The sequence below is a fragment of the Nansenia antarctica genome (genome assembly GCF_963989245.1).
Source record: "Nansenia antarctica genome assembly, chromosome: 8".
Classification (NCBI taxonomy): Eukaryota; Metazoa; Chordata; class Actinopteri; order Argentiniformes; family Microstomatidae; genus Nansenia; species Nansenia antarctica.
The window spans coordinates 59,027,669-59,050,649 of NC_137678.1; the positions used below are offsets into that span (position 1 = coordinate 59,027,669).

The following is a 22,981-nucleotide window of genomic DNA, read 5'->3' on the forward strand; positions in this document are numbered from 1 at the left end:
AAGAACATTCTATAATCTGTTACCTAAACAATGTCCCCAAAACATCCTTGGAATGTTGCAGGTAAAACGTTCTTCCTTTGTTTACATATCACATTACAGGAACATTCTAGAAAAAACGTTTTGTGATCCTTTGTTATCATGTAACATTGTGGGAACATTTTATAAAAGAACATTCTATAATCTGTTACCTAAACAATGTCCCCAAAACATCCTTGGAATGTTGCAGGTAAAACGTTCTTCCTTTGTTTACATATCACATTACAGGAACATTCTAGAAAAAACGTTTTGTGATCTGAGGCATCAATAACATCCTGAAAACATTATCGAATGTTGCTTTGAAAATGTCCTTCCTTTGTTATCATGTAACATTGTGGGAACATTTTATAAAAGAACATTCTATAATCTGTTACCTAAACAATGTCCCCAAAACATCCTTGGAATGTTGCAGGTAAAACGTTCTTCCTTTGTTTACATATCACATTACAGGAACATTCTAGAAAAAACGTTTTGTGATCTGAGGCATCAATAACATCCTGAAAACATTATCCGAATGTTGCTTTGAAAATGTCCATTCTTTGTTATCATGTAACATTGTGGGAACATTTTATAAAAGAACATTCTATAATCTGTTACCTAAACAATGTCCCCAAAACATCCTCAGAATGTTTCACCTAAAACGTTCTTACTTTGTTAACATTTAACGTTATAGGAACATTATTTGAAATGGTAAACATCCTTAAAATGCTCTTTGAACATTAGATGAAAACGTTTTCTTTAAAACATTAGCAGAACTTGTCGGGAATGTTAGCCAATGTTGTGGGAACATTCCCTGCTAGCTGGGTCAATGCTGTTGTACCATTTTCTGAATCACACCATTATTTTTCTATGAATGTTGTACTTCTTTTGTGAACTATTTAGGGTAGAATATGTATATATTAACAAGAAAATGCTTTGTTTGATGTGTTGTTTTTTCATAAAGTTTCCTCATTATCATCATCTCAATCTCTCCGTCTCTCACACACACGACTCTGTACACGTTGTGCAAAGAGAATGTACAGTATGCAAACAGAAGTTAAGATCAGTGCATTGTTGCAGGTTTGCCCTGCGTCAGAACCCCCTTACTAAGCAGGATCGGGGACTGACAGAGCGGGGTACAACTGGAAGAGAAACAATGTTGTTTCAGAGAGCAGTTCCAGCTAGTCATGGGATTGGCCGTATTTAGGGTCAATTTATTACTTTCAATATCGTCAATTCATGACGTAAACTGAAGTGTCTACTTAATAATAGTTTAATTTCCATTTTTTAAATGTATTTATTGGAAATAAATGGCAGCTTTTCAATCCTTCAATTCAGTTTCTCTCTCACATATGACTGAATGAAGGGATTGAAAGAAACAGATTGATATTGGCCAGTTCTGGCAGAGAATACAGAATGACAGACAAGTCTGAGAAAAAGGCATTTATCATGAGTTCATTGCTTCACACTCTAAGGCAGACATTCATCAAATTAGTGGTGAAAGGGGACAGCAGAGAATAGATATAGGTGGCTCTCAATTATAACATGGGGTAAGCAAGTAATAGACTTTTAAAAAGAAAACAAAAAACAAAAAGAACAGAACTAATAGATAACACATGAATTCAAATCACATTTCATAAAAATAATAAAACAGACAATAAGTTAATACTTGTAACATAACTGCTGACTAGTAGTAGAATGATGGAAGTGCTAGGGTTTGTCCAATTTTAGAATTTCTCAACTGCTGTCCTATTTTCCCAGCCCTTTCGTAAAAAATTTGTACATCTGCTAGCTCATCAAAGGAGAATGGAAGACATGTTTGATGTGGACTACGATGGGGTGACTGCTGCGGCCAGCTTCATCTTCTGTTCTGCAGGAAGTGAGTTCACAGCTCCCTGAAACTCCTGTGCGTGGTGCTCAGCGAAGCCTCGGACCAACAGAAGCAGGGTGTTTTGGGTTTCTAGACAATGGAGAGATTTTGTGAGCAAGCGCATACTAATGCAGTAAGATAAGGGACTTGCCTAACATGATTTGTGGTTCTCTTCTCACCTGCGTCAAGCTCTTTGGTTCCCAAGACATGACTGGAAGCAGATATGATGGGCTTCATTTGACTTACCACCTGAGGGGGACAACGTAATCAAATATGATACAACGAAGGGACAACATAGAAATCTAGAGCACAGCGATGTTCGTGTCATGTTTCACTGCACAATTACACTGTTCAACACTGCTGAAGTAGCTATGACACAAAGCATGACCAGTGAGTACGCCCGCTGATCTTGCTGAATATTTGGTTAGAAGTAAATCACTTGGGCTGGGTTGCACCAACCTGGTTTACATTTTAAACCGGTTTAAATCAAGGTTTATCTACTAATCCTGTTGCACCAAACTTTAATCCTATCTTAAACCTAGTTTAATTTAATCCTGGTTTAAATCTAAGCCTCTGCTAATCCAGGTTTAAACCTGGTTTAAACCTGAGCTAAAAATGTAAATACCAGCGCAGGATTGCGGGAATACAGGAGGGCCAGGCAGCTGTACACAGTTTTATTCTCCTCCATGTCCTCCTTCAGAGGGAGACGTTCCACTAGGGCAGGAAACACCTAGGAGAAGAGAAGAGGTGTGCCTAGTCAGTGAGACACTCTGAAACACTACACTCCTTCAAAACATCTGACTGTGTCTACAGCACTCTTCCCTCATTTACACTACAGAGCCGGGCCAAGCTGAGCTGTACTGGACTGGCCTGGTTATCCACCATAGTTGCTGAAACAGTGCTGGAAAGGACAATTTGAAAGGAAAACCACAGTATGGTTTTGGTTGGCCCTGAATTGGATAAATCCACTTAGTAAGCTGCTGGCAAACTCTGCATGTTGACTGTTAAAGAATAGAACAATAAAATCTATTAAAAAAGGCGCTGATTCACAGAAACTAAAGAGAACTAAATAACTTGCAGTTGGCGCAGAACTCAGACTTTTACCAACTCCCAATGGTACATTTCCGCAAACCCTCTAGGTCACAACGCTTGCACTAGTTTTGAGTTCAGGAATAGTCCCAAAGCCAATCTACCGCATGTGATAATCACGCAATAACCGAGGTTAAGGCTGAACTCTACCTGCTCCAGAGGAACACCCTCCATGTGGCTCATGATCATCCTGCAGAGGGCAGCGCACAGGTTGTCGATCACCGCTTGGTCCTTCTCTTTAGACAGCAGGTTGGAGAAGAGGGACAGCATCATAGGGTAGTATCTGAGACAAGTTGAGGAACAAGACACCCTGAGAGACAGACAGATAGGACAGAACTAGGGCTACTTGTATTGGGCCCTATTACATAGTCAGTGGATAATCTTGCACACGGACATTGTGAGCACACATCTGCACACACGAGCACACGCACACAAACATCTTTAGACATTTACTGCATTGAGGACGGCAGTCACAACAGACACACACAGACACACACACACAGGAACTGAAAGGTGTAGCCTTTTCCGGAGCCTCAAGGTCAAAACTCAGAGGCTAACCAACAGCTACTTTCCCCAGGCGATCAGGCTCATGAACAAGCTTACTGTAGACCAGCGTTTCTCAACCGGGGTGCCGCGGCACACTGGGGCGCCGCCTGGCGTCTTCAGGGGTGCCGTCAAATAATTATATATTCTGACGTTCATGAATGAATGAATAAATCTATAAATAAATAAATGCAATACATCATTCAAATCTGTCTCGCGCGCCCCTTTCCCATGTCACAATGTCAATACCGGGTTCAGCGTAAGGTCAGTGTGTCTGCAATTAGCCTGCACGCTCGCCGGCAGCGTGTGGAGGTGGTTGTTCTATATGGATGATCGGTGACATTATTCTCTCGTCCGACTTCGGAAGCTAAGCAGGGTTGGAAAGTTCGGGAAATAACGCACGGTTTCGTTTTCATGCAATTAATTTAATACATCCAGACAAGGATGCGCGCAGCGGGAGAGAGAGACGCATTTTCTGGCTTAATAACTCTGCATCCCCGGTGTTTACGTTGAATGGACTGGATAGGTGTTTCCAATCAAATGTGGGAATATGAAAATGAATGTGTTCCATAAATTCCCGCGTTTGTTCGGTCACTGTGTCATGTTTATACAGCACGGTTACGTGCCTGATGCCTTTGATGCACACTTGCCTTTTTCCCTCCCTCCTCTCTCTCTCAATAATAATAATAATAATAATAATACAACTTTTATTTGTATCAATAGCCGCTGAGTGTGTGTGTGTGTGTGTGTGTGTGTGTGTGTGTGTGTGTGTGTGTGTGTGTGTGTGTGTGTGTGTGTGTGTGTGTGTGTGTGTATGGGGCTGTCTGGGTGATGCAGTGTCGTTTTTGAATAGCTATATTTTAGACTGGGGTGCCTTGAGATGTTATCGACTTTTGAAGGGTGAGAAACGCTGCTGTAGACAACTGACTATCATCCACAAACACATCCCATGCATATGGACTACCTAAGCTTAAGCTCACAGTCAGTTTACTACTGTCACTTATGTCCTGTAATATTGACACTTTTTTATTGAATTATGCCTAGTGCCTTAATGTCTACAAATTGCAAGATACTGCTTATTGTAAATAATCGAAGCCCAAGAATTTTACTCTCTTACATTTGTGTAATGTGACGTAACAATAAACTTGAAACTTACTCAAAGAGAGAGCTGAGCTGTGTGTCACTCAGATAAGATAAGCTACCGACCTCCCCTTACATAAGCGGTCTCAGACATTCAGGAAAGGATACTGGGCAACGGTAGGGCCTGCGGCCTGAGCCAGTGCTCCCAGCCCAAACACGCTGTTTTTGCGCACCTCTGCGTTGCTGTCCCTCACCCCGCCCACCAGCACCGGCAGCAGCAGGTTGGCCAGCTTTCCGGCCACGGTCCTGCCCCCAGACACACCCACCAGAGAGTGCAGGGTCTTCCCAAGTGTGCCCAGGGAGAAAGAGCGGTCAGCCACCGTGCACGAAGATTTCTACAAACAGAGTACACATTCTCTCATTCATTGACACTTCATATCTTTATGCTTTCATCTCAGCAGACTTAGACCGAGGGATACTTTGGTTAAATGTAAAATTACATTTGATTATTACAAACTAAAAACTCATGCATAACTTTATTTTGGTTGTTATTCACTAAATCAAGCACGACCAGGCGCCATTTGAAGAAGAAGGAACATTGTGGGCTTGCTTGTTTGTGGAAATAGATTAAAGATGGTTTGGACAATAGACAGATTTGCTGGCTAGTCAGAGGTTAGCATATATGCAGATAGATAGAGAGATGAGAGAGAGGAAGTATAGACAGATCAATACAATTAAGAGTTTCATAAGTATGACTTATACTGGGACAGCAGTAGTGAATGGCAATAAGAAGAAAGGATGATGGCTGAGTAGTTGAAATAAAGTGATATAGTAGTATGAACAGTGGATTAAAGGAGACAAAGACGAGAGAGAGAGAGAGAGAGAGAGAGAGAGAGAGAGAGAGAGAGAGAGAGAGAGAGAGAGAGAGAGAGAGAGAGAGAGAGAGCGACAGACAGAGAGAGACAGAGGCACCCTGACTCACAGCCTTGTTCATGATGAGGGGCAGCAGCTCGATGAGGTAAGGGGAGAAGACGTCGGCGGGCACGGCAGACGCCAGTAACGGGATGCCCTCGCCGGCAAACTCCTGCAGCATGGCGTCATACTCCGCCTGCTGCTCCTCATCCTCCGCCTCGTCTCCTCCTCCACCCTGACACACCGTCTGTATGGGGAAGAGGGGACAGGAGGGTCACTGAGACATTCTAATACACAGCAAAATGACTGGCTGGGTTCTGTCAGGCAGCCATATTGTTCTCCAAATATGTTTAACTGGTTGAAACAACAAAGAGAATCAGCGGGGCGGAGGATGGCCAGTTACCGGTCATTTAAGAAATAAAATACAGACATATAAGACGCTGCTTAAGCGATTGCATCATAACGACAGTCGTCTCCAGAACAGATGAAAGCTGTCTGGAGACAACCATAGCAAAAGCTTGTATTGGAATTTCCTTAGGTATCTAAAATGTAGCTAGTTTGTTGGGTAATTGAGCTTTTCATTTGATATATACAATACTGGCAAGGCAAGGAAAGTTTATTTGTATATAACATTTCATACAACTGGGGCAATTCAAAGTGCTTTACATATACGTATATTGCTTGTTAGGTGATATTCTCCCGATCTGTTTAAGTGGAGGCCGTCTCTTCTGAATAACTCTCAGCCTCCAGTAAATGTTCCAATGGTGAATAAATGTCATCCCTTTAAGTTTGCACGCTCCAGCGAGCCAAGTGTCAAGGCTTAGGAGTTGGCTAAATTCGGCCTACCGTGGGGAGGACTCCTGAGATGAATGTATCAATCTCAAGCTTGCCAAGTTTATTGAAAAGTTCTATAAAATCACGTCTCAAGTCTTGTGAGCCCATTTTACGAGAATCGATTGTTCCCACATGCAATATGAATCGCTTTGTCTCTGGGTGATCAGACAGTGTCTTTTCCAAATCTTTTGTTGTGTGTGAAACCATTGCATTGGGAAGACAGTGGATATGTCATTTTTTACCTTTCACGTTTCTGATCGTCAAGTCTCCAATAAACAAAGTATCATTTGGAGGTGAAGGCGGTGGGGTCTGTTCCAGGGCGTACTAGCTCTGTGTGGTTTGACTGGTGTCTCCGCTCCGTGTCCACGGGAGCCCACTGCTTTCCAGGCCTGTCCATCACCAGTGTCATTAAATTATTTGTTTTGTCTGGAACCTTTTTATCAGGGGGGTAGCATAAATCTAGCTCTTTTCCCATCCCGCTTCTGATGGCTGGATTACCAATCAACAAAGTATCTCTGTGAGGTGAAGATGGAGCTTGCCTCGGCTCCGTGTCGGAGTGCCTCTGACTCTTATCCGGGCGTTGTGCAGTCATGCAAGGCCGCAAGTTAGTTAATGATAGGCTTCGGTTGGCTGCTTTTCAGTGATTTCTGTAGCCTGTGGAATCTTTCCGGGGGATGATTAATCTGTCCAGTGAATTTTGCAACTGTCAGCTGTCTCATTAGCTCTGGAAAATGTGAATTATAATATTGATCCTTTAGAAAGGCTTGCGTAAGCGGAGGATCATTAGCGTAGCGAGTTTCCAGGGCAGCGAATCTTCTTTGCAGGCTATATTCTAATAAGTCGACTCTCTTTGAAAGATCCACACAGCTAACAGATAGTAGGCATAGTAAAAATAGTAGAGAGCAAAAAACGAGCGAGGAAGAAAGCAGATCTACTCTACTCAGAACCAGGAAGTAGTACTACTGGAGACCCAAGCCGGCCCAGCTTATCTCACCTTCTTCTTCAGTACGTCGCGGATGGCCTGGCTGATCTCTTGCAGGCGTCCGGATGCCTGCAGCGCATCCCCCTGGCAGGCCTTGAGCACCACGTTCATGGCCTCCAGCACGCCCATCACCACCTGCGTTATACATGACATTTACATTATCCTGTATCATCACATTATCATACCATTATTTGACCAATTTAACTATATTATAACATCATGATTAGGGCATAGAACACTATGGATATATATATATATATATAGCTGTTTCACTGTTCACAGCTATATTTATAGCTGTTTCACTGTTTATTGTTTTGTGCGTTTGTCTTTCTGACTCTGTTCCGTTTGTCCCATTCCCTTGTAAAGCGACCATGGGTCTGTGAAAGGCGCTATATAAATGTAAGTAATTATTATTATTATTATTAAACTTGGTGCGCAGGTCCATTAGACTCAGACACATTCAAATCAACCAACATTGGCGAGCAACCGCCATTATTTTGATACCTCTTGATGTGGTTCACCAAAATCTCTTAAAATGTTATACACATGCCATACATATAAAAACTGATTTCATCAAAGACAGTCTCTACTCTATTGCTATAAATGGCTCATCATCATCATAATCATCACCTGCCGCTCGCGCTCCTTGCGTATTGCCTCCAGGAAGCTGGGCAGCACCACTTCTAGAAGCTTCTGGAGGACTAGGAGGGACAAACAAAGCAGCATGTTAGCTAACAACCTTTTATGGAAAGTGGGCACAGAGCAGTGATTGGGATGAAGAGAGAGAGAGGGAAGGGGGGGGTTTATACCCTGACGGTTGGTTTCTGAGGGACTCTCCTGACACACTTTGTGCTGAGCTCGGCAGAACTGGCCCATGGCCCCGAAAGCGGCCCTCCGCACATCCTGGTGGGGGAACTGACAGGGGGAGGCGGGCAAACAGAGGGTGTACACGGTAAGAGATGCCTCCGTTACTCACTCATAATATACAGTAGCACACTTATTCATACTCACATAGTAGCTAGCATACATCATTTAATCAGACATCCATTTACCGACACACACAACACCCTCCTCCTCCTCCTCCTCCTCCTCATTCTCCTTCTTAAGAAGGACAGAGCAAGCAGAGCTACTTACATCCTTCAGCTTATAAACCTGCTGGAAGCTGGACTCGAGGAAGGGCTGGAAGGCAGCACTGAGGAGTGGGTTCAGAACAGAAGAGTCAGAACCATAGCGGATATCCCAGTGTCCTATATCTATGGTGAGAACCGAGTGAGTGAGACTCCTAACTATCGACAGCAGCTATTAATTACTATGTTCCAAAAAGGACTGACTCCATGGCCATTCCTGTAGATCTGGAAAGAATTTGATAGGTGGTGGCAAAATGGCCACTCTACTATCATCATCAGAGTACACGGTAGAGCTGTTATTATTTGCCCTTCATCCATCTCACTCCTCTCAGATCTATAGGAGTATGTGGCTGGAGGTTGATTTGGGATTCAGCAGCATGTGTATGTGTGTTACCCAGTGTTGAAGGCAATCTCTCCTAGGGCGTCGCAGGCGTCCTCTTTCTCAGCAATGTAGGCGTTTTCTACACTGAACCTGTGGGAGAAGAGAGAGAGAGAGAGAGATCATGAGTGTGCTTGTAGAAATAGCATGGCCCCTTTCTTTCATTCTCTCCATGGCTTCATCCACATACAGTACGGTGCTTATAGAAATTATTCAGCCCTCTTTCAACACTTTCTTCTTTTGTTTCCCCAGAGCATCAAACAACTGATCTGCACACCCTATTGGACACTTTCAAATGTAAAGAAGACAGCTGCAGTAAAGGCCTGGCAAAACATCACAAAGGAGGAAACCCAGCATTTGGTGATGTCCATGGGTTCTCGACTTCAGGCAGTCATTGCCTACAAGATTCTCGACAAAGTATTAAACATTTGCATTTTATTTATGATTACGTTAATTTGTCCAATTACATTTGAGCCCCTGAAAATAGAGGACTGTGTATATCTTTTTTTGTAATTCCTAAACCTTTCAATATTTTTGTTCAACAACTTAAATTAAAACTGAATGTATGTACTTAAATTGCATCTTGATTTTTTTCCTTTCAAATCCATTGTGGTGGCATACAGAGCCAAAATTATGGAAATTGTGTCACTATCCAAATATTTCCGGACCTAACTGTACAACCATACTTGTATAATGCTGGCTACAGTTTACCACAGGTTGGGCCATGTACATTAGCTAAAAAGTCAGGACACAACATAAATGAAACCTATAATGATTGGGAACGAACACATCTCGTTTAAGTCTGTTAAAACTAAGCCTGTTTTGAACTGGCTGCAATCTCCGAGTAGTGGAGTAGAAACGCCCACAGATGATCTATCCAGGCCGATCTTGGTGGAATCTCAAGACAAAATGGCTGTGTGTGTGTCTGTATGCCACTTCACACACACGGCTACTACTTACGTGCAGCGGCGCAGGTCTGGGTCGACCCACTTTGGGAACCTCGGGTCTATGGCATCGGTGAGATTGAGGCCCAGCAGAACACACTCAGCTGCGAGTGGGCTGAACACGTCTTTCCCGATGGTGCGTGCCTGCACTGACAACGTATCTGCCACGGGGACCGAGGATACATATCATCAACCTCCGTTTCTCCAACCCAGGACACACTTGTGGTAAATTAAACTGGGATGACGCTGCAGTGACATGCAGCTTGTACATGAGTGAAGTCAAAATGCGAAGAAAAACACAACACGTGTTTTAATAGGCTAGGTGCACGATCTCCACTACTTCCTGAAAGGCACCTTGCATGAACATATCCTGTCTCACTCTATTGGTTTAATTGATTAATCAGCAGTGCACTGTGTGTTCCAACAGTTTACCGCACAGCTGATTAATCAATTCAACCAATAGAGTGAGACAGGATATGTTCATGCAAGGTGCCTTTCAGGAAGTAGTGGAGATCGTGCACCTAGCCTATTGACAACATGAAAGATGACAAGATAGCAGCATTAGCGCTAGCTCACCCAGAGCCTGTGTCTGCAGGGACCTCATCTCGTCACGGGTGTCTGTGAGGAAGCCCTTCAGACTCTCGATGACGGGGGGGAAGTAAGGCACCAGCATCTCTTTAGTAGCGTTGGCTGAACCGCAAGAGGAAGGGAGGGGGGTTAATACAGTCTGAAAGGTTTACTACCCTGGTGGGTGTATTAACAAACAGAGTCTGACGTGGCTACCAATCCTCATCTCAATCTGCACTGACACGAAAGAACATAATAGCTAAAGCAATATGGTAAATGTCCACTAAGGGAACATGCTTTTTCCTAACCCTAACCCAATAATAAACTGTTAGCTGTGATATAACTAACTTTCTAAGTGTTACCAATACTAAGCTGATGTTCTGTGTGCTACCAGTGATCACAAACATGTTCATTATTAGCAGTAATAAGCATTACCTATGGCTCCGGTGGCGCTGACCGCCAGCTCTTTGAGATGGAGACTGTCTGCGTTGCTCAAGGCGGACAACATTGTCTCCATGAGAGTGGGCAGGTAGGTGGGCAGGTAGGGTTGGATCTCTTGAGAGAGGGAAGGGGTTGAATGGTGTCAGTGAAAACCCACAACAAAGAATCTTTGATTGACCAGTTAAAAATCCCGTCTCCGAGTGGAGGCATAGCCATAGTAGATTCAGGTGAAGTGAACGGGCAGCACTCTCACCCAGGTCCTCCAGGAAGTTCTTCAGGGCGTAGAAAGCCTTGGTGACGTGGCCTATCTTGGACTGGTTTAGTGCTGACATGTAGCCCAGCAGCAGCGGCATCAGCTCATTGCTGTCCTTACTGACCTCAGGCTGAGAGGAAGGGGGGGGGGTTAGATACTTACTGACCTCAGGCTGAGAGGAAGGGGGGGGGGGGGGGGGGGGGGGGGTTAGATAGGCTGTACTTACTGACCTCAGGCTGAGAGGAAGGGGGGGGGGGGGGGGGGGGTTAGATAGGCTGTACTTACTGACCTCAGGCTGAGAGGAAGGGGGGGGGGGGGGGGTTAGATAGGCTGTACTTACTGACCTCAGGCTGAGAGGAAGGGGGGGGGGGTTAGATACTTACTGACCTCAGGCTGAGAGGAAGGGGGGGGTTAGATACTTACTGACCTCAGGCTGAGAGGAAGGGGGGGGTTAGATACTTACTGACCTCAGGCTGAGAGGAAGGGGGGGGTTAGATACTTACTGACCTCAGGCTGAGAGGAAGGGGGGGGTTAGATACTTACTGACCTCAGGCTGAGAGGAAGGGGGGGGGTTAGATACTTACTGACCTCAGGCTGAGAGGAAGGGGGGGGTTAGATACTTACTGACCTCAGGCTGAGAGGAAGGGGGGGGGGGGGGGGGGGGGTTAGATAGGACTTCTAAACAAGTCCACATCTCCACATACAAACCTGTTCAGCTAGAATGTCTTTTCAAAGGATGCCTCTCAATCTCATTATTAATACGGTTAAATCTGAAAAAATCCCGACTGATCACGTCCGGTCTGACTGACCTGTAGGTGTTCAGAGAACTGTCCTAAAGCAAAGAGGCCTGCGCTGCGGACCACCTGGTTACTGTCTGACAGACTCTGGCACACTGTCTGCAGCATGGAGGACAACAACCTGACACAGACAGACACACACACACACACACACACACACACACTTAACTACTGGACACATCTACAAGTGAATGAAAAGGAGAAGAAGAGGAGACATACAAAACTAACTGGGACTTTAACATGGGAAACAGTCCCAGTTAGTTGCAGTGTGCTTGTCTAGGGGACTTGAACAGGAGTTGTACTCACTTGGTCTGTATGTGGTCGGCGCAGCCTTCCGCCAGCCCGGCCATACACATCAGTCCAGCCTTCCTCTCGTAGGGGTTCTCACTGGCCAAGCATGCCTGAGTGAGGGACATCTGGGCCACAAGAGAGACAGCAGCACTTTATCATTTTTCTCATATTATTTTAAAAAAAGGAAAAAAACGTTTTTCTTCAGAGAGAAAACTCAAGGGATGACAGATGAGAGAATAAATAGAACAAGGCCACACAAACATGATAAATTGTTTAACGGATGCCTGTCACTTCACCAGTATTCAGAGTGATGACTGGAGACCTCCATTTGTTGATGTTAGTGTAACAGTGTTTGTGTGTTTGTGTGTTTAGTCAGGAATTTAGAATCATCAGAATATCAAAATGTTTATATGAAAGAGCTTACATATTGAATATAACATATTTGGAAGACATAATTGGTGTAACTGTAGATAGTCTGCTGTAAAACTTCACGTATCCCGCGCGAATGCATCACATGAAACACAGGCGTCGAGGGGGGGATTTCTAAATTACGGACCTCACCACATAATACTAGTCCCGTGCGAATATTGCTTGATGGATATTCAAAGTACTTTGATACTGTTTTTTTTGTTTTTTGCTTGCTTGCCCTCACCTTTCTGAAAATGAAATCCATTAAACAATGAATCAAGTTTGTATTGTCTAAATAGAATAATAGAAACAATAGAATGTCAGGTGCCAGGTGTAAGCTGAAATGTCTTGTGGACATACAGTATTCCGAGACGCTGAGCCCGACAACTATCATTTTACACAACTAAAACATTTATTATATAATAAATCATCAGGTTGAAAGAATATCATCAAACAGTACACATTTGAAGCAGGCACGTAAAGAATACCTCTGTGTCATTGGCTGGCATAACAGGAGAGAAACTCTGGGTGTGGCCCCCATCTTCCCCTGACCTCAACCCTACTGAGAACCTTTGGAGCATCCTCAAACAAAATATATATGAGGGTGGGAGGCAGTTCTCATCAACACAGCAGCTCTGGGAGGCTATTCTGGCATCCTGCAAAGAAATTCAAGCAGAAACTGTCCAAAAACTCACAAGTTCAATGGATGCAAGAATTGTGAAGGTGATATCAAAGAAGGGGTCCTATGTTAACATGTAACTTGACCTGTTAAGATGTTTTTGTTTGAAATAGCTTTTGATTTCAGTAAATATGACCTCCTAATATGACCTCCTAACCCTAAATTCATCAAATTACCATTTTTAGTTCTTTACAACCTATAAAATGTTTTGAAACTCTGTTGTGCATAATAATTTGGAACAGTGCATTTTGAACTTTTTATTTAAAAAAAAAATACTGTTATCATTGGGAGGTTTGTTCAATAAAATTTGAATTATACTCTAACGGTTGATGACTTGAAAATTATACTGATTGTCATTTGCATCGACTATTTAGGAAAATCTGAGAAAAATATAATTTGCATAATAATTTGGAACATAATTTGCATAATAATTTGGAACGAGGTGTATACTAACCAGCTGTTGGAATAGTTTCTCTGGGGGCATGTAGAGAGCCAAAGTGTCAATAACCTGCTGACAAAGACAATATTTTTATTTGAGGAAAATAAAGAGAAAGAAAGATGTCAACCTAACAGTACCTGACATAATGGGCCCTATTATGCACTTCATAAGGGCGGCTACACACTAGACGACTTTTCAAGTTGTAACATCTCTGAGCCTCTCACACTAAACGACCGTCGTGCTGGTGTCCGTGTCGCAGCGGCGTGCAGACGTCGCAGCACAGCGCAGACTACAGGATGTGTTAACGACGGGGGCTCACAGACTACAAGATTCTTCACTTGGTCAGGACGATTCCTTGACATGGACATAAACACACCTGCTACCTTCTTTGAAAGAAATCGCGATTTATTCAGTGAAAACTAGTACACCATTCAACATAGCATAACAATAGCATAGCATTCGCGGACACAGTCAGTCAATGCACCTAGCACAACAATAGCATAGCATTCGCGGACACAGTCAGTCAATGCACCTAGCACAACAATAGCATAGCATTCGCGGACATAGTCAGTCAATGCACCTAGCACAACAATAGCATAGCATTCGCGGACACAGTCAGTCAATGCACCTAGCACAACAATAGCATAGCATTCGCGGACACAGTCAGTCAATGCACCTAGCACAACAACTAGCGCCGTAGCTAAAGGCTATTATCACTCATTTCCCCGACCTCTCATTGGCTGTGCTGTCCACACGGGTCGTTGCCCATCTCAGACTAGCAGAATGTAGATTCCGTCGGCCGATAAAATGAAACATGTTTGAAAAGATCTGGAGCCCTGCGACGGCCCTAACGACGGGGTCGGCGGTCCTCCGATTGCGTCTCTGAGCCTGTCACATTAAACGAGCGTCGGAGACGGCGCGTCCCCGGGTTTGCAACGACTGGAGGATTTTGTCGCCGACCGCAAAAACTGGTCGGCGACAGCTAAATCGGGGTTAAAATCGTCTAGTGTGTAGCCGCCTTAAGTCTTAAGCAATAAGACGAGGCGGTAGATCTAAACTTAAGACGTGGAGGCGTGGTCAAGGCCACTTTGCTATTATGCGTGCGGTAGTGGGCGCCTAAGACCCGGCGCTAAGCCCAGAAATTAGTCATGGGTGTGTTTTGGGCGTCTTCTCAATCAACCCAATCAGTGTGCCAGGTGCCATTCCCTTTAAGAACCGGCTGCGTTAAGTCATAAGCGCTATGCTATTATGCAGTTCATAGGCGCTAGACTTCATGCACGTTTTGAAACACGAGCGCGCCTCCGCGGTTTGCGCATGCGCGCCGACCGACTTCTTAAGAAGTGGGTCAGCGCGCATGCGCAAACCGCGGAATAGCAAAGTGGCCTTGACCACGCCTCCACGTCTTAAGTTAAGAACTTTTCAAACCACTTCTTAGCGCTAGGCGCAAAGTCAGATCGCATAATAGCAGGGGCGCCTAGCGCACTTCATTAACATATGAACACTCCCACAATGAGTAATATATGCACGGGAGTCTTACGTCTTATGTGTGGGCGCCTAGCGACACCTGCATAATAGCAGTAGCGCGTATGAAGCGCATAATAAGGGTTGCGGTAGGTCTTAACCTGGCGGTGCGTCTTAATTAAGACTTAAGACGGCAAGTTAAGAAGTGCATAATAGGGCCCAATGTGTTTGACACATATTGGGCCAAACACAGATTAAGCCTAAAATTTACTAAAAAGAGTTTACAAACAATTCAGTTTTTCAGTTTTCAGAAGTCGTCCTAGTATGTGTTCAGGAAACTGTCCTATTATGTCTGCTGTGTATCACGCAATGTTGTGAACTGCTGTGGCGCAGCGGTCTAAGCATTAGCCTCTAGTGCAAGCTGCCCACCGGGGACTGGGATCGAATCCCGGTCTCGCCAGACCCGGATATGGCCGGGGCTCACAGGGAGCGGCATATTGAGCGGCCGCTCCCAAGGGGGGTATAGGACTATTTCCGGACAAGGATCCGTCGCGCAACACCGCCCCCGTCTGGTGCTGGAGTAACGGTGTCGGGCTCGAGGAGCCAGACAGCTAGTCTGCCTGGCGATCTCCTCTGGGGCTGCCGGCCACGGGGTCGTGCGGCGGATCCTACGCAATAGGCAGGGGATAATTGGATGCTAGGTTGGGTACAATTGGATACCAAATTGGGTGAAAAAGGGATAAAATAAAAAAATAAAATAAAAAAAAGAGGCACTAAGAGGATTACCCCAGCCGCGAAGTTTTTGGGGCTGTCGGTCTCGTACTCGTCCTCAGGGTCCTCCTCCCCAGGCGGGGGTGCTGCGCTCAGCACGGCGAAGACCGTCTGCAGGATGGGGCCCAGCAGCTTCTGCTTCAACACCGTCTAAAGGGGAGGGAGAGTCATCACCAGCTCCGTATACTTTCAATGGCAAAAACGGAAAAGTGCAATGCATGCAGAGATGGCTTTCTTTTCTTCATTTCTCCAATGAAAAACTGCTGCAGCGTCCCAATTATCTACCGTCTTCTGCCTAGTACGGAGTGTGCACATTACTAGATGGATCACAAAACGGATGACGTCTTGTAATGCGTGGCATTGCACAAAAGCATGCTACAGGGGGAAAGGTAGAGCATTGTAACACAGCCTGAGTGTAAAGGGCAGAAAATGGATGAGGAAAGGATGGCACATCCTGAGTTTAAGGAGGGAGAGAAGTCACTGGGGGTTATATTAGGCATAGAGGAGCAGTATGTAGGGCATCCATTTATAGTATGGTTATAGTCAGGGGTGCACATAACTGGTGCGCCAGTGCGCATGCGTCGCCAAAATGCATGCTGCGCGGCAGATCAGCCGCATGAACGCGCTCTTGCGCACAAACAGCTGGAAACGCTGGGAGAGGAATTTACTTCCTCAAAATCCAACTGCTGACTGCTGACTGCTGCATCACTGCAGTGCAAGCCCCACTAAGTAACTATTTGCCGTCCCCTCAGCCGAAGGCCCGACGAGTAATCCATCACAACAGTCGACCGACGACGACCACGGCGACTCCCCTCACGAAAACATTCGGAAAGTATCGTAACTCGTACTTTCATTCCGCATATCGCGTATCGCACGGTTATCACGCCGCCACGTGAAAATTCAGACCCCTGACCCAGGGAATATGGTTGGGAATTCTATTAGGAAAAAAAAAAGGCTTTGTTGCACAATCAAAATAATGAGCTATTTAAAGTGATAGCCTACAACATCCTCTACCATGGTTGAAATTGAGGACAGTATTAACAGCAGTCAAGAGAGCATTGATGATGATTAAGCTTTGTAGCATAAATAAATGCTTAGGCTGTAACTTTTTGTTGAAAAGTTGATTTCAGTGTTTACAGAACAGAGCAGTGCTTAAAGAGATATCAGTTGATTTCATTGTGTTTAAAGGAGTCTGACAGACTTTCATGCTTAAAGAGCAGTCATTTGATTGTGCATTTGTTTCTTTTGTTTTGCACACAATAATTTGTTCGTTCATCTTTATTTATGAATAAATGTCGTTTTGCTAATATAAGTTATCCATGTATCCCTTTTTTATCCATCCTGTGGGACGGGTCGTGACTCGCGAGCTCGGGGAGCACCAAGCAGCATCCCTAGGTGCTCCTCTTAGCACTGGCCCCAAAAAGTTATGTGCACCCCTGGTTATAGTTTACCTTGCTCTTAAGTCTGATGAGAAAATTGATGCACGAGAGAGCCTGGACCCGCAGGGAGTCGCTGAGTGTGATGTCTGCGCTGACCTTGAGAGAGACACACACACACACACACTTCATTGAACTGCAAACAGAAATGCTGCATAAATCCACAAGAGATACTGTATGCTGCATGTATTGGTCAACATTACAGCCAGCTAAAAAATGTACGAATGAAAGGCTCACAAGAGTATGAGCTTAAAAAAACAACTGAAGTGTCAATTAAAAATGTGAATTTCACACCCAGTCAATCATGTCTGTTGGCTTAAGAAATTGTCATAATCAAAAAAGCTACTTCTTTTTGAGCATTTTAATTCTAAATGACTCTTGCCCAATCGGAATATTGAGCATATTCTGATTAATTAATACAGGAATATGGTGTGCATGTAAATGTAGTCACTGTGTTCTCACCTCCAGGCAGAAGTGGACGATTTCAGTGATGATTTCAGGCACAATGATGGACACTTCGCTCTCCATCAGCTCATCGTACACCTCCGTACATTCGTACACCTTCATGGCCTCGCTGGCCTGGTCCTGCACAATACACACAAAGGGCTCTAAATACATCCAGATAATGTGGCTTACGAGCTAGAATAGATCTGACATCCTAATCCAAAGCATCCAAGCCATTCCAGGCCAAATTTTCCAAAATTGGCAAATAAAGGTTAATGGCAAAGAGAGACATGAGCGTGCAACTGAGTTTAACTCACCTGAAGGTTTGCATTACTTCAAAACATTCTTTATTATAAATGTGTGTCTGTAAAACATCTGTCTTGCTCTGGCTAGATGTGTCATACTATGTGGTAGCTGTACATTTCTGGAACTTAATACCCAGCTCTATCAAACAATGTTCCACTCTGACAGGCTGATAGATAACCAATCATGTGACCACTGACCACAGACCCAAAACGTATTTCTTTCGGGTTATTATATATCATCTTTTTTTATGATGTAATGTTTTCTCGAGTGTAAAGTGTGATGTTTTTATTTCCTGTAGTTCTATTTTATGTGATTTTACTATGTCCTGTAATTCTGTGATGTTTTTATTTCCTGTAGTTCTGTTTGATGTGATTTTACTATGTCCTGTCAGGGCTTGACATTAAGCTTTTTCAGGTACTTGTCCTTTGGACAAGTGAACTTATCTGTTACTTGTCCGAGAGCTCCAGTTACAAGTCCACAGCACACACACACACACACACACACACACACACACACACACACACACACACACACACACACACACACACACACACACACACACACACACACACACACACACACACACACACACACACACACACACACACACACACACACACACACACACACACACACACACACACACACACACACACACACACACACACACACACACACACACACACACACACACACACACACACACACACACACACACACACACACACACACACACACACACACACACACACACACACACACACACACACACACACACACACACACACACACACACACACACACACACACACACACACACACACACACACACACACACACACACACACACACACACACACACACACACACACACACACACACACACACACACACACACACACACACACACACACACACACACACACACACACACACACACACACACACACACACACACACACACACACACACACACACACACACACACACACACACACACACACACACACACACACACACACACACACACACACACACACACACACACACACACACACACACACACACACACACACACACACACACACACACACACACACACACCACAGCACAGTTCTTCTGCTGAGGGAATGACATATCAGCACATAACACACCTGGTCTGCTTGGATGAGGTGTCTGAGGGCAACGATCAGTCTTGGGACGAGGGAACGCATGAAGTTCTGGAAGACATGTCATTACAGCTGTCAATCAATGCATGGGGAATGAGGAAAGACTGAACATCTGCTCATCCAACATGATGCATTTAGGGTCTTCCACACAATCATGCTGCCCACCCAAACCGTGCACTTTACATTATTTACTGCACATTCTCTGCTTTCCTCAGAGGTAACACAATGTTTTTCCGGGCCAGTTCAGCCCGCTTTAAAACAGCTACGCAATGTGAAAAGGAAATATTCGCATGGTATGGGTCACGGGCAGAATAGGGTGAAATTTAAGAATTGAAGTGGGCAATAATGACATGTGACTAGAGGGGACTCACCATCTCCTCTGTGCTGGTGTGTGACCGCTTGGTCATGGCGGTAAGAGTGAGGATGCAGTAGTACAGTGCATTGGGGTTGTTCAAGTCCTCCAGTACAGTGCCGAACAGCTCCAGCAGCTGGCGGTAGTGGGGCTTGAAGGACTCCGGGTTCGACTCCACCACTTTGCTGAGCAGGAGGAGACCCACCTGAGAGGAGGGGGACAAGAGTAGAATAAGTTACAATAAGTAAAAACTCTTCAGTCCATGAAGAAAGACCCAACAGTGAATCTATTCAGAAGTAATTTCAAAGTCAAATTATCTCACAAGGGAAATGTGTTTGGTGGTGCATAGCAAAACACAATAGTTTCAAAAAGATGCATCACCCAATTGACATATTTGTAAATGCACTGGCCCCCCAAAAAATCATATTTAAATAAAATAAAATATTAATAACAATTATTATCACAACATGCTCTACATTATGTAGAGTTTGAAGGACAAGTTCTGCTTAGGATTGATGCTTGATAAACCAGAGGGTTCACTGTGGATTCAAAATCATAAAATAATTGATTTTCAAAACATTAAAAAGGTGCAATATGTGTCTTTCTCCTGTTGAAAATGTAATAACCGTGCTCAGTCATGACTTATGACGCATTAGCAGTCTGTGACAATGTGTGCACCTGCCAAGATGGTGGCTTTCTGCCTGAATGTGCTTTTCCTAAATGTTCAGGACGTTTGTGGAAGTTTCTGACGGTCACTTGCTCATTGGCTACCAACCTGCCTACAGCAAGCACCTCGTTCTGGAAGCCCACCTAAGCACCTGAAGCTTTGGATGCAAAAACATTTCTAACATGTATTCTGATCACTTTGTCCTACTAAATATACTGTTTGACATTTGCCTATACTATTACTATGTCTGAGTTTTGTTTTTGGGAATGAGGGGATTTGTTTGTAACTTTGGGTTAAAGTTGTATCCAGTCATGCAACCCTCGCCCTCGGTGACAGACATGGTTGCACAGTGATTGGATCAAGTCCACCACCATTTTAAAAAGCGAACCGTAAACTGATAACATGCAACAACAATTTATCTCTCATTACTCATTGAGGTGGTGGTGTAGCCTACCTGTCTGTCCGTTGGGTTATTACTCTTGGTAAACTCATTGAGCAGGGTGAGAAGAGCTGGCCAGCGGTCAGGTGTCTCATGTTTGACCATCACAGCACTGAGCTGTGAGAGGGAGTGACGCACTGTGTGTCTGCAACAGAGATACCACATTTACCATAAAAGACCAAAGCAAGGGGGTTGTTCATTGTATTATTCATTGTGTTTATGGTAGGATAAGCATAAAACTGGGTGCCATGACCCATTGGTTTTCATGTAGGCCAAACAAAGTTGGCCTAAAGTTTCAACATCAAATGCCACCTACATTGTCTTTCATATCAATAAAGAAAGCTTACTCTGTCTCCTGTTGGAAAGCTTGCAGGACCCCTGCCTTCAGACTATGGAAAAACACAAACAAAATAAGAAAATAACATCTCAAACACAATGAAGCGTTATGGAATGAGAAGCCGTGGTATATGGTGGATGTTGGCACAGCTTCTTCTTCTTTGGTGTAACGTCAGAGGTCCAACTCGGTGTTGCGTAGCCATGCCCGCATCTCTGGTTCTAGGTCGAAGAGGCTGGCTTCTGAGGGTGGTCTATATAAGGGGCAGATGGTGATTATGTGGTCGGCGGTCTGCTCTGGGTCACCGCACTTGCATGCCGCACTGTCCGCCAGGCCCCACGCCTTCATTGATGTTTTAAAGCGACCGACACCAGTTCGTAGACGGTTCAGTGTGGTCCATTGCCGGCGTGGTAGGTCGTCTCCTCCAATGGCGCCATCTCCTGGGTCCCAGATGTAGCGGGCACATGTAGATGTTGGCACAGCGAGCGGGGTGGTTAGTTACACCCTCCAGCTGGGCCAATATCCACCATATACCACGGCTTCCAGTTCCAAGAAGGAGGAGGCTTTCCATCATTTGTTTCCTATGCCTCCTAGGCTATGACCCCCCCAAAAATACACAATGGAATAATCAACTCTTATTATTTCGTTTATGTAACAATTTTCTACTCTAACCTCTCTCTGTTATCCGGGCTAATCTTCTTCCAGCTAATCTTCTTCCTCAAAATCTCTGCGGCTGACTGGCGAATCTGAGAGAGATGGATTTATAATGCCCGGATGAAGGTGACGGTAGCAAAGACAACACATATCATTGACAACTCAACACAAGGTGAGCAAACCTGTAAGCAAACCTGTAAACCCCATTAGCCTCAACCTGTAAACCTCATTAGCCTCAACTGATTCTGAACTCTTCTCCGATGTGAGGGTTAGGGGACCCATGTTTGTACTTTGTACACATACCTGTGGATTCTGGGAGCTCGTCATGACAGCACACAGAGCTGGAATGAAGGCTGGGTCTTTGAAAGCCTGCTCCAACTGAGCAGTGGCCTAAAAAAAATGAATGAATGAATGGACTTTATCATGTCATTGCTACAGTACAGGTACCAAACAACGAAATTTAGGAGGGGTGGCTCCCCTCCTAAAGAGAGGAAACAAACAACACTGTAACAGTGTTTTGCCAAGTAGTAACAAATCTATATGAACATGAATGCTGACCACTGGCACTGTAGACACAGGGGACTGTCACGTGTATGAGTGACAGAAGAATAGCCTGCAGTGTCAGCTGTCAAAGACACACTGCATTTTGATCACACTTCTAATCAATTTCTCATCTAGTAGTGACATTAGACTGGTAACTGATGTGTAGCAGTTGGTAGTAAACGGGCTAGCCCAGGGTCACCAAAGCTTTGCCACTAATGACGGTTGGTACTAATGGTTAAACACACGGTCGTGCCCATCCCGTTTGACCAGATCAATTAAGACAGCTGGTCTTAATCTTATCTGTTCACATTACCTGCTGAATGACGGCATCGTCAGGCTGGGTGAGCTGTAACAGAATCTGCTCTAGTCCCTCTGACATTTTGTCTCTTCCGAGATGATCAGCGTGAAACGGCAAGCGAAACTTCAAAACAAAACAACAAAGTTGACCCTTATACAGCAGCTGTGTCAGTAAGCAAATCTAAGATTAGCATATGACAGCAGATCCTCACTATCTAGTAAAATAGCTTAGATAGTTCAATCTATCTATAGTTTAATCTAGCTATGTTAGCTAACGTCTATGTTAGCTAACGCCTTACCTTAGGAAGGACTTCCAACTCCGGTGGCGGTTGGGATTGGAGTGTCGCTCCCCGGCCGGTTGCCTGGTTCCGTCAGGTCGCCTCGCGGGACGAGAAGGGTCCAGCTGCGGACATCACGCCTATCACCCGGAAGCTTGATGGACCATATTTGGTTGGAGC

At 44.6% G+C, this 22,981-nt stretch overlaps 1 protein-coding gene and 1 pseudogene across 2 annotated transcripts in view; both read right to left on the reverse strand.

The window, feature by feature from the left end:
• Nucleotides 1-22,981, reverse strand: part of LOC308164502 (polyamine-transporting ATPase 13A3-like) — a 121,281-nt pseudogene that overhangs the window by 87,070 nt on the left and 11,230 nt on the right. The window lies entirely within an intron of this gene.
• On the reverse strand, nt 1,485-22,605 carry LOC308163540 (importin-4-like; the record flags this gene model as incomplete). The annotated part of the gene is made up of 28 exons (XM_080537715.1): nt 1,485-1,975; nt 2,065-2,134; nt 2,511-2,615; nt 3,125-3,257; nt 4,766-4,992; nt 5,580-5,756; nt 7,338-7,460; nt 7,956-8,026; nt 8,135-8,240; nt 8,460-8,517; nt 8,847-8,924; nt 9,792-9,936; nt 10,352-10,465; nt 10,778-10,897; nt 11,031-11,166; nt 11,846-11,954; nt 12,140-12,249; nt 13,666-13,719; nt 15,898-16,032; nt 17,334-17,417; nt 17,781-17,903; nt 19,223-19,288; nt 19,609-19,794; nt 20,711-20,840; nt 21,043-21,084; nt 21,702-21,775; nt 21,987-22,073; nt 22,540-22,605. The coding sequence occupies 28 exons, from the start codon at nt 22,603-22,605 to the stop codon at nt 1,845-1,847; spliced, it is 3,060 nt and encodes a 1,019-aa protein (XP_080393841.1). The 3' UTR covers nt 1,485-1,844.